Source organism: Lithobates pipiens, unplaced genomic scaffold (assembly GCF_037356315.1).
Source record: "Lithobates pipiens isolate NorthernLeopardFrog02 unplaced genomic scaffold, aLitPip1_a1.2 Scaffold_27, whole genome shotgun sequence".
Taxonomy (NCBI): Eukaryota; Metazoa; Chordata; class Amphibia; order Anura; family Ranidae; genus Lithobates; species Lithobates pipiens.
In genome coordinates, this window is record NW_027507788.1 from 34,479,605 (window position 1) to 34,492,577 (window position 12,973).

Below are 12,973 nucleotides of genomic sequence, written 5' to 3' on the forward strand. Positions count from 1 at the left end.
CTTTTTGGAATGAGGTCACCAATGGCATCCTCTGTATTTGTCTATTTACAGGTTAGGTGGATATGGAATGCAGTTTGCAGCATCGCATTACAGTAATACAAACTGAAAAGAAGGAATCTTAGTTTATTAAATATATATCTGTGATAACTTTATTTATTTTAAAGCTGAAATACAGCTAGACATAAAAGACACAAATTAATGCAGTTCTGTATTTAATAATCATTACTTTTATTTTTTATTCTTTTTAACTCAAACACCTGAAACCCGATTTGGCATCAGCATATTGCAATCCATTATAAAGCAGAGCTCAGACTGGAATTTGGAGATACAATACAAGGAGCTGATCCATTGTGCTCATGTACTAACATGGAACATGGTGATAGGTGACTCATCAGTTTACTGCTGCTCTGTTCACTGTCCAGTCAAAAGGTTGGATAGGGACAAGACCTCTAAGTCTGCTCCCTTATAAGTATGTTATCTGTTTGTCTGGATTCAGCTCCTAACATCTTCTCTTAGAAATTGGCATGCATAAAAGTATGTATTGGTCCTTGTAATCTCAGTTGCTTGTTAGCTGTTTTTAATTATGGTTGTATGGTAGTTCTGGAATTCCGAGATAGGATATGATCTTCTTCAGCAATTGTCAGTTTCAGTATTTAACAAACATCATAAAATTCTCTGCTGGAGATAAAAAAGCCTTGGGAACAATAATATAGCACGAACACCTCAAAGCAGATAAGGTCACCAATAATATGTATTGTTCCATAAATGTAGCCCCGTCTCACACCAGCTGGGAATTTAACGGTGATTTGGTATTGCTCTTGGAGTCTATAGGGGCAAATTCCTCAGAGAAAGCTTTCTCAAATATTGACCGGAGGGAGCTCTGGAATTTCTGTTTGAAATCTCGACCCATAAAGATGTAAAGAATGGGGTTGATACAACTGTTTATAAAAAACAAATTGCAGGTAATAGGTGTTCCAACATAAGTTATGTAGTAAAGGTGCTCATTTCCACCATCATTTTTAGACAACTCCAAAAAGGAGAAGACCTGGTAGGGAAAACAGCAGACAAAGAATGACAAGATAACAGCTAGGACAACTTTGAAAGGCTTGCTCGATGTGGTCAAGTGATTTCTTTGGATGCGCAAAAGAATTACTGAATAGCATGAGATGATTATGGTGAAAGGAATAAAAAAGCCGACGATAAATCGAACGATTACTGTAGCCTTCTGCCTTTCATAGGCAACTGCCACATTTTCATGAAAGTTGTTATAGCAAGCTACTCGATCTTTTTCAGCATTGTTTATATCTCGGAATATAAAATAAGGTAAACTGAAAATGAATGCTAGAATCCATACTGCCACGGCTACAATAGAGGCCAACTTCGGAGTTCGGTGATTCTGACACCAAACAGGAAACACAACGGAGATGAATCGATCAATGCTGATCACGGTGAGGAGGAAGATGCTGGTGTACAGATTGATGAATAGAATAGCGCTATTCAGCTTGCACATGAATTTTCCAAAAGGCCAGTGAAAGTCAAGAGAGGCATAGGTAATGCTCAACGGCAGGAAAAATGTGAAGATAAAATCAGCTATGGCTAAATTAAGGAACCACACAACATTGACAGTCCGTTTCATTACAAAGACAGTAAAATAGATGACCAGACCATTCCCTGTGGTCCCTAGTAGGAAAGCCAAAGAATAGATCACCAGGGAGAACATACGAAGATGGAATTCTATACGTTTCAGTCTTTCTTTCTCTTCTGAATAGACATAAGGGGTAGATTTATAGTAAGTCCAGGGGATTGTGGTCTCTTCTTTAAAAGAAGCATTAGAGACTGGATAGATCATTGTAAAATTCTTCATTTTTCCAGGATAGATTTGAGGCCAAAAAATGCTGTAAAAAGAAATATAGAAGCTGAAAATTCAGTCTTATTATTGATCATGTACAAGAATAAAATCAAAAATATATTCTATGGTCCACTTGAAAAATAGGCCAATGACTGCAAACTTTTGAAAAACTTATCCTAAAATGTATGTAAATCCAAACCCTTTTGAAGTGTTAGATAGAGTAGGGGAGGCTTAGAATATATAAGGTTTTCACTGCTGTCTGTGCCCCACTGGAGATTTTTCCCTTCTCTGGTGACCATGTTCCCGTGGCTGAATGTGCCAGGGAATCCTACATTTTGAGTTGGCACCAAAAAAGGAATAAAGAGGGAATCTTCCAGTGGAGACACTTTTTCCAATGATGACTGCCTATGAGGCAATTTTCACTCTCACTGCTTTCACTTGAAGTGGTGTCTACAGGACAAGAAATTAAGATACATTTGCGGCACAGATGGGGAAAAAATAAGAACCTGTCATCATGGGTATAGACCAGCGATCTCCAAAATGAATGCAGCCCTTTGCTTGCCCTTATCCAGCCCTCGGGGCACCATTCCTCCCACTGACACCAGCAATGGGGCACTAGTGCTCCCAATGACACAAACGATGGGGAACTATTCCTCCCAAAGACACCAATGATTGGTTACTATACTTTCAATATCAATGACAGGGCACATTCTCACTCCTACTCACTCCAAAGGTGGTATGTATTTTATTTTTTATTTTTAATCCCAATGACCACAAAATCAGAGGCACTGTTTACTCCTACTGATGCTGGGACATTTTCGTCACCTTTTTTTCTGTAAAGGCGAACTAACGGTTTAACCCTACTGAAATATTTTGGGATGAGTTGGTCAGTCAGATAATTGAATCCAACCTCAGTACCTGATCTCATAAATTCCTACAGACATACATACATATATATTATAATGTATATTTATTTAAAGCAGAACTTTACCCATAACAACTTGACAAAATTTTTTAAATAACGTTCTTTAACAAGGAACACACATTCCACATGAATAATGTGCTGGAAATTGCTTCCAGCATTGCCCCTGAGCAGCAGTAAATCTTTAGGCTTCCAACAGATCGGCCTCTAGTGGTTCTGATTTTTGGCACAATGCAGTTTGATCAGATGCTTTAGTAGTCAGAGGAGACATCTGGGGTGTAATAGACCCCACATTTATCCATAAATATGACCTGTCATGCTTATTGCTATCACAAGGGATGTTGTCCATTCCTTGTGATAGCAATAAAATTGATAAAAGAATAAGGATAAAAATAAAGGGACAGTGTAAAAAAAAGTTGTTAATACAAAATCTTCAGTAAATCTTTAAAAACAAAACAAAAAAAACCCTTAAAATGCCCCCGCCCCCTGTAAAGGTTTTTAAAGCGTCACCTATAGAGATTTTTATGTACCATAGTTTGGTGTCGTTCCACGGGCATTTGCAATTGTAAAGTGTGGTGAAATTTTAGGTATCTATTTACTTGATATAATATCATCTTTTATATTTTACCAATAACTTGGCTATTATATTGTGTTTGTGTGCACAACAATTCATTAAAATGTATTGTTTCCAAGAAAATTTCATTTGAAAAACCTCTGTGCAAATACCGTGTGACATTAAAAAATTGCAAAACCCACCATTTTATTCTCTAGGGCCTCTATTAAAAAGAAATATAATGTTTGGGGGTTCTAAGTAATTTTCTAGCAAAAATTTATTTTTTTATAGACAGTATCTCACAAAAGTGAGTACACCCCTCATATTTTTGTAAATATTTTATTCTATCTTTTCATGTGACAACACTGAAGAAATGACACTTGTCTACAATGTAAAGTAGTGAGTGTACAGCTTGTATAACAGTGTGAATTTGCTATCCCCTCAAAATAACTCAACACACAGCCATTATTGTCTAAACAGCTGGCAACAAAAGTGAGTACACCCCTAAGTGAATATGTCTAAATTGGGTCCAAAGTGTCAATATGTTGTGTGACCACCATTATTTTCCAGTACTGCCTTAACCCTCTTGGGCATGGAGTTCACCAGAGCTTCACAGGTTGCCCCTGGAGTCTTCTTCCATGCCTCTATGACAACATCACAGAGCTGGTGGATGTTAGAGACCTTGCGCTCCTCCACCTTCCATTTGAGGATGCTCCACAGATGTTCAAAAGGGTTTAGGTCTGGGGACATGCTTGGCCAGTCCATCACCCAGGGGTGGACTGACCATTGGGTCACTCGGGCACTGCCCGAGGGCCCCGTGCCACTAGGGGGCCCCATCAGGGTTGCCAGCCTCAGTAAAACCAGGGAAAGTATGTAAAAATCTGTGTTTTTTTTACATCTGTCTCTGAAATGTCCCTTACCGACACCCTTTTGGTCTAAAAATCCAGAAATTATAGCTGCCCCACCTCTCCAATACCTTCTCAGCCAATAGAAACATGTCTGTGTATACTGTGTGATTGTGTACTGTGTGTGTATGTTTGTGTATACTGTGTGGCCCCATAATGTCTGATTGCCTGGGGGCCCCATAATCTCCTATTGCCTGGGGGCCCCATGATTTGTCAGTCCGCCCCTGCCATCACCTTTACCCTCAGCTTCTTTAGCAAGGCAGTGGTCATCTTGGAGGTGTGTTTGGGGTCATTATCATGTTGGAATACTGCCCTATGGCCCAGTCTCCGAAGGGAGGGGATCATGCTCTGCTTCATTATGTCACAGTACATGTTGGCATTAATGGTTCCCTAAATGATCTGTAGCTCCCCAGTGTCGGCAGCACTCATGCAGCCCCAGACCATGACATTCCCACCACCATGTTTTACTGTAGGCAAGACACACTTGTATTTGTACTCCTCACCTGGTTGCCGCTACACACGCTTGACACCATCTGAACCAAATAAGTTTATCTTGGTCTCGTCAGACCACGGGACATGGTTCCAGCAATCAATGCCTTTAGTCTGCTTATCTTCAGAAAACTTTTGCGTGCCTTGTTTGTGCATCATCTTCAGAAGAGGCTTCCTTCTGGCACGAGAGCCATGCAGACCAATTTGATGCAGTGTGTGGCATATGGTCTGAGCACTAACAGGCTGACCCCCCACCCCTTCAACCTCTGCAGCAATGCTGGCAGCACTCATACGTCTATTTCCCAAAGATAACCTCTGGATATGATGCTGAGCATGTGCACTCAACTTCATTGGTGGACCATGGTGGGGCCTGTTTGAGTGGAGCCTGTCCTTTTAAACCGCTGTTTGGTCTTGGCCACCGTGCTTCAGCTCAGTTTCAGGGTCTTGGCAATCTTCTTATAGCCTAGACCATCTTTATGTAGAACGACAATTCTTTTTTCAGATCCTCAGAGAATTCTTTGCCATGAGGTGCCATGTTGAAATTCCAGTGACCAGTATGGAAGAGTGAGAGCGATAACGCCAAATTTAACACACCTGCTCCCCATTCACACTTGAGATCTTGTAACACTAATGAGTCACATGACACTGGGAAGGGAAAATGGCTAATTGGGCCCAATTCGCACATTTTTACTTAGGGGGGTACTCACTTTTGTTGCCAGTGGTTTAGACATTAATGGCTGTGTGTTGAATTATTTTGAGGGGACAGCAAATTTACACTGTTATACAAGCTGTACACTCACTACTTTACATTGTAGCAAAGTGTCATTTCTTCAGTGTTGTCACATGAAAAGATATAATAAAAAATGTGAGGGGTGTACTCACTTTTTTGAGATACTGTATATGTGAGAATTGTCAGAATTGGGCTGGGAGTGAAGTGGTTAAACAATAAAGGGCACTTATTTTAATATTATACCTGCAAACTGGGTCAGCCAGAAGTGATCCAACAGGACTTAATTTTCTGACTAAAGTTCCACTTTAAGCCCTTGTACACACGGTCGGAGATTCCGACGGAATGTGTCCGATCGGAACGTTTTGTCGGATATTGTGACTGTGTGTGGTCTGCTTTGGACTGTTTCCATCGGAATATCCATCGGACCAAATTTTCCAACATGCCGGAAATATTTTCTGACAAAATGCTCCGATCGGACATACTCCGATCATGTGTAGAGAATTCCGATCGGACAAAGTGCCACGCATGCTCAGATCAAATTCCTACATCAAAGCTATTGGCTACTAGCCTGAACATAGTCCCGTCGTAACGAAATAACGTCATCACATTCTGAACGATCGGATTTTCTCAACAACTTCATCCGACCGTTTGCATGCAACAGTTTCAGACAAAATCCATCGGACAAAATCCGACGGACAAAATTTGACGGATTTGGTTGTCGGAATCTCCGATCGTGTGTACAAGGGCTAAGTATTACTTGGCTTTCGTAAAAGTGTTTCTAAGTATTTTTATTTTTTTCCAACAATACATTTTTATTGAGCTTGAAAAATGAAACATAACCAAAACATGTGATATAGGACACAGATCAAATCTAGAGTTGAAATATTCATTACATTCATGTAACAGGGAATCAACATATGAAAAAAGGCATAAAATGAATATCATAAAGGAAACAGCACTATGAGATATGAGGTATATCCTGATGTGTTATTTGGGAAGCATTGGAAGCCAATGTTCCCAGGTTTTTTGTAATTTAGTGAAAGTGTTAGTGCCAAGCGCCAGAGCTTTTTCATATTCAAAGGTTAAGTTGAGGTACATAGTGAGTTCAGAGATGTTAGAAGCATGGGTTGTCAGAGTTAGAGTCTGGTTATCAGTGTTTTGGCAGCTAATAAAATGAGCACAGTGATGGTGTGGAATTCCTTGGTGATGCCTTCTATACCCAGATATAATAAAGATAATGCTGGGTCAGTTTGAGAAGAAAACCTGTAACTTGAGAAATTAATTGAAAAAACCTTGTGCCAATAGCTTGTTAAGCTTTTGCATGACCATAGGATATGAATAAGGGTGCCAGTTTGGCCACAATCCTCCCGACAGAAGGGGGAAATATTTGGGGAGAACTTTGTCATGTGGCTGGGGGTCATATACCATCTGGAGAGAATTTTCTGTGATGTTTCCCAGTGGTAGATATGGTGGGTTGTTTGTTGAGCGTAGGCGATGGCTTTAAGCCATTGTTCCTCTGAGAATGATTGTAGTTCCCAAAGGCGCATTGGGGGTGTTTTTCAAAAGGTCATTTTATTCTGCAAGCTAGAGTAGAACAGGGAAATTCCCTTGCTTTTGTGCTTCTTAGCCCTTGTACACACAGTTGGAGATTCCGACAACCATCCGACGGATTTTGTCCGAAACTGTTGCATACACACGGTCGGACAAAGTTGTCGGAAAATCCAACGTAATGACGTTATTTCGTTACGACGGGACTACGTTCACGCTAGTAGCCAATAGCTTTGGTGGAGGAATTTGATCTGAGCATGCGTGGCACTTTGTCCAATCGGAATTCTCTACACATGATTGGAGTATGTCCGATCGGAGCATTTTGACGGAAAATTTTACCAATTTTACTCCGACGGAAACAGTCCGATGTAGACCACACACAGTCGGAATCTCCGACTGTGTGTACAAGGGCTTATTAACTAAAAACTGCCACACTGCAGAAGGGATGGATGAGGTAGGCTTATGCCGCGTACAGACGACCGGACTTTCCATCACAATAAACTCTGACGGTCTTTCTGATGGAGTTCCGACAGAGTTCCGTTGAAACACACTTGCATGGACATGATCACACCAAAGTCTGTTCGTTTAGAATGCGATGATGTACAACGGAACTAGAAAAGGAAGTTGAATAGCCAGTAGCCAATAGCTGCCCTTGCGTCGTTTTTGGTCCGTCGGAATAGCATACAGACGAACAGTTTTCCCAATAAGAATTGATTCCATCGGAAAGATTTAAAACATGTTCGATTTCTAGGTCCGTCAGAATTTTTGTCAGATGAATCAAAGTCAGATGAAGCCCACACATGATCGGAATATCCGATGAAATGATTCCATCTGACCTTTTCTGCCGGAAAATTCGGTCGTCGTGTGTATACGGCATTAGAGTGTTGTTTTAGGAATGCTGCAGTCCCTATGTAGTTGAAGATATCCCTAGACAGAATATGAAATTTAGATTTTATGTCTTTAAAGGGTAAGGGTTGGCTAATAGATACACTACTCAATGGATTTCTGCCATCCTCCACCCCTTCGTGGAGAGGTAGGGGATGTGGAACTCAAGTGTAGGTATCTGCGTGTGGGCCAATATACAGTAAGTGTTGTTAAGTATTGATGTTGTCAAGATTCCACCTAATAGAGTATATTCGCAAACAAGAGGTTTTAGGAGACTAGTAAAGAGGATGATGAAAAGTTTTTTATTTTTGTTTTTTTGTTTTTTCTTGTGGTTTGTGGAGCAATGTGTCAGTTTCCAAAATCCTACTACACAATGTTGTCTTAGTGTATATTGAAATTATTGAAATACCAAGAGCAAGAAATGTTTCCTAATCTGTGTTTGTATGTTAATTGTTACACCATATTATGACAAAGTGGACAGTTTATACATTTTATTTCTCTTGGAATTAGGCGTTGGTTTAATGGATAAAGCCAGGATTAATATTATACTGATGATCAGTCAAAAAGATCTCCCTTTACGTTGGTGATAAATTAAATCTACCCCTTACATTGGGCAACAAACGTTAAAAAAAAAATCTCTTTTATAATAATGGCCATCAATAAATGTCTCAATTATACCAGATATCAGTAAAAATTACTTTTTAAAGCTGGGACTGGCCCAGTGATAGGTATTGGGGTGCTGTTTTTGGGTACTGGAGTAACTCACATACCCCAAATAGCGGTGAGCCCCGCACAGGCAAAACAAATCTGAAAACAAAAGTTCCCATCATCCTGCGTGTCAGATGAACGTATGCAGGTCCAAATGGGTGGATTAATCTTCCGAAAAGTAGTTGGTCCTCCTTAACCACTTAAGCCCCGGACCAATTTGCAGCCAAAGGAACAGGCCCCTTTTTGCAATTCGGCACTGTGTCAATTTAACTGACAATTGCGCGGTCGTGCAACATGGCTCCCAAACAAAATTTGCATCATTTTTTTCCACACAAAAGCTTTCTTTTGGTGGTATTCGATCACCTCTGCGGTTTTTATTTTTTGCGCTATAAACAAAAATAGAGCGACAATTTTGAAAAAAATGCAATATTTTTTACTTTTTGCTATAATAAATATCCCCAAAAAATATATAAAAAAATTATTTTTTTCCTCAGTTTAGGCCGATGTGTATTCTTCTACATATTTTTGGTAAATATTTTTTACTTTTTGCTATAATAAATATCCCCAAAAAATATATAAAAAATGTTTTTTTTCCTCAGTTTAGGCCGATATGTATTCTTCTACATATTTTTGGTAAATATTTTTTACTTTTTGCTATAATAAATATCCCCAAAAAATATATAAACAAAAACATTTTTTCCTCAGTTTAGGCCGATACGTATTCTTCTACATATTTTTGGTAAAAAAATCGCAATTAGCGATTATTGATTGGTTTGCGCAAAAGTTATAGCGTTTACAGAATAGGGCATCGTTTTTTACTAGTAATGGCGGCGATCAGCGATTTTTATTGTGACTGTGAAATTATGGCGGACACATCGGCAATTTTTGACACATTTTTGGGACCAATGTCATTTATACAGCAATCAATGCTATTTAAATGCATTGATTCCTGTGTAAATGACACTGGCAGTGAAGGGGTTAACCACTAGGGGGCAGTGTAGTGTTATGTATGACGTTATGTGTTTTTTTTGGTAGGGGGCGTGGCCTGGCATGTGACGTTACTGATTGTCCTTCCCTATAAAAGGGAAGAGACGATCATGACAGCCACTCAGGGAAGCACGGGGAGAGGTTTGTTTACACAGACCTGTCCTTCAGCTCTGTGACCCGATCGCGGGACACCAGCGGCGACCGGGTCCGCTGGTCCCACGGTCACGGAGCACAGGACCGGGTGGGCACTTAAAGAATCACGTACCGGTACGTGATTGTGCCCAGCCGTGCCATTCTGTCGATGTATATCGGTGTGAGGCGGTTCTTAAGTGGTTAAAGTGGTTCTAAAGGAAGAAGGTTTTGCATTCTATGCATTAGGGTAAAAAACCTTCTAGGTGCATATACCACCCCCCCCCCCCCCCCAGCCCCACCTTACACTTATCTGAGCCCCATCTCAATCCAGAGATGTGCATGAGAGCTGCGGCTCTCCCTACCCTTATTAGCTCATACACCAGCGGGCGACATTGGCTCCTGCTATCTATCAAAGCCAGTGATCCAATGAGGAGAGAGCAGGGGCGGGGCCGAGCCACACCCTGTGTGCAAATAGACAATATTTATTTACAAGCTTGCTATTAGGGGCACTCAGTGGGGGGAGGAGCCAGGACCATTGACAGGGGACCCAAAAAGAAGAGGATCAGGGCTGCTCTGTGCAAAACTATTAAACAGAGCAGGTAAGTATAACATGTTTGTTTTTTTGTTTTGTTTTTTAAAGTCCAGTCTTTAGAATCACTTTAAGCTCGGGTAATCAGAGCGGAGGCACCACTGACAGCCAAGATTTCAACAGGGGTCAGTCACTTTACTGAAAGCATATCTAAAGCCAAAACTAGTTTTAGGTCAGTATAGAACAGAGACAGGAAATCTGTACAAAGTAAGACAAGATCATCTGTTGGAGCTGTCACTGGAAAAGGGTATCCTCATTGGACAATGGGGTTGATTTACTAAAATTGGAGAGTACAAAATCTGGTGCAGCTGTACATAGAATCCAATCAGCTTCTAACTCTAAGCTTGTTCAATTAAGCTTTAACAAAAAAAAAAAAAAAAAAATGAAAGCTGATTGGTTTCTATCACCAGATTTTGCACTCTCTAGTTTTAGTAAATCGACCCCAATGTCTTCTCTGGTCCTCTTTAACCCCCCTAGCGGTAATCCCAAGTCTGGCTCGGGTTGGGAATTTACTAGTAGGAGCGGTAACCCGGAGCCGGACTCGGGATGGCTTCGCTGGATGCAGGGAGGACACTGTGAGACTTACTTACCTTGTCCCCTGGATCCAGCGATGTCCTCCACGCTGTGTGATCGAGCTTTCCTCCGCTCGATTCACAGTGCCGAATGCCGCCGAGCTCCGTTCCCTGCGACGTTACGGCGCACGGGAGCGGAGATCGGCGCCAAATTCAAAAAAGTAAAAAGACACAAAACACACACAGTACTGTAATCTTACAGATTACAGTGCTGTATTAAAAAATTACACACCCCCTTTGTCCCTAGTGGTCTGTGCAGTGCCCTGCATGCACTTTTATATAATAAATACAGTTTTTTCTGCCTGGAATTTGGAGATTGTCCATAGCAACCAAAAAGTGTCCCTTTTTCAGTGTTTTAGGATTTGATTACATTATTGAATAATTTTTATTATTCTTTATTATATTATAAACTTTATCATACCCGGGATGTCTGCTAGACTCTGGTTTGAACAGATTTAAGAGAGTTATTCCTAAGAATTACAGGACTACAAAATAAAACGCCAGATTTCCATGCAAAATAATTGTACCGCTTTCAGCACCTAAAACCGGACTGAACCATACCGCCAGGGAGGTTAAAGTGGTTGTAAACCCTCCCCCACAACTTTGTCCCATGTAAATCAGCATAAAAAACCCTAATGAACACTGCTTGTAGATATCTCCTTGCTTGCTTAGTATTGTTGTAATCCTTTTTTTTCTTTAGAATGACAGCACACTCTCTATGTGCTTATCTATCTGTTATCAGGACTTCCTAAGGTACACAGCACTGAACTCCCAGCAGGCTGCAGAGTCATTCAGAGCTTCCTTCTATACACCATGTGACCATGTGACATGCCATGCGGTGTAAAGCTGGCCATTACTGCAGTCTTATCAGCTGAAGCTGATAAGACTGACAAAGGCAAACATTAGACATTGGCACAAGTAAATACTATGAAATAAAAAAAGTCAACTATGAACAGGGAAGCAGGGTTGCCATAGAAACATTGGATTGAGAAGGAGGCTTGGTTAACAGTACAGATAGTGCTCAATGTAAGGGCGGAAATACACTCCACTGTGGACTCAGAAAACAATACTTAAGATGGCGCTGCCTTACCCTTGGAAACAAGTTTTTTAAAGTTTCTTTAAACAGTAAGTAATATGCGATTTGGGCTGGATTACAGTGGCTATAGTCTGATACTTACCTATTATAATGGACTAAATGAAAAGAAGCATCAGAGTGGGAAAGTTCACTTCCTCTTTAAGTAACTGTAAAAATGTGGATTTCCCGACATGGTCTGTCCAAATGACTATGGTCACCAGAAGAAGCCGTGAAGGTGAATCTCCCCATCAGTGACACAGATAGCAATAAATATTCAACAGGAATTTCAACATATTCCCACACTTTACAAAACTTAAAAACATTTTGACTTCAGATATACTTTAAAAAGCTAAACCTGCCCACTACAACTCGAGTCACATGGGCTGCAATAGAGGTGGCTATTCTCACAAATCACCTTTTCACTGCTTTGCCTGATTAACAAACTGGGGTTGCTTTACTAAAACCGGTGAAAAATCGGGTGCAGTTGTGCATGGTAACCAATCAGCCTCCAGGTTTTTTTTGTCAAAGCTTAATTGAACAAGCTGAAGTTAGAAGCTGATTGGCTACCATGAACAGCTACACCAGATTTTGCACTTTGCAGTTTTAGTAAATCAGCCCCACCGAGCCATGTGCCACCAATAACTATTTTGTTGAGAACCTCCATGCAAACTTTTTTTACACAAAACTATAAATATCCTGTATATATGTGTATCGGTTACTTACTTGAACTTTTCTAGTCCTGATGTTCCTCTCTGAATCCCTCTATGAATGTTTTTGCTTCTGCCGTTGAGCCACATTTATATATGCAGAAGGGTTTGATATCACTTGTTGGGTAAGTTCCTGTAACATCCTCTTTTAGATATTTTCTTCACTGATTTAGAATGATCGGTAGTGAAGCCTCATCTATGTCACATAGTCAGGGCAGCCATCAGAAATTTTTGGGCCCCTTACACAGCTTTAGGCCTGGGCCCCCCCAGCCTGACCACGAGCCATGCTACCGAATCCGCACACTGGCCACCTCACCTGTAC

General features: G+C 40.6%; 1 protein-coding gene across 1 annotated transcript; it reads right to left on the minus strand.

Moving 5' to 3' along the window:
• Positions 1-231: 231 nt before the first annotated feature.
• LOC143933759 (chemerin-like receptor 1) lies at positions 232-12,741 on the minus strand. Its single transcript, XM_077456759.1, has 2 exons — positions 12,668-12,741; positions 232-1,895 (listed from the first exon to the last, which is right to left on the minus strand). The coding sequence occupies exons 1-2, from the start codon at positions 12,739-12,741 to the stop codon at positions 779-781; spliced, it is 1,191 nt and encodes a 396-aa protein (XP_077312885.1). The 3' UTR covers positions 232-778.
• Between the last annotated feature and the right edge of the window lie 232 nt (positions 12,742-12,973).

What these genes read in the sequence shown, in the direction of transcription:
- LOC143933759 (XM_077456759.1), bottom strand. Translation starts at nt 12,741, where the DNA reads ATGTGGCTCAACGGCAGAAGCAAAAACATTCATAGAGGGATTCAGAGA. An exon ending in TCAGGACTAGAAAAGTTCAA is followed by an intron (nt 1,896 to 12,667) that starts GTAAGTAACCGA and finishes TTCTTTTTACAG; the next exon opens with CATTTTTTGGCCTCAAATCT.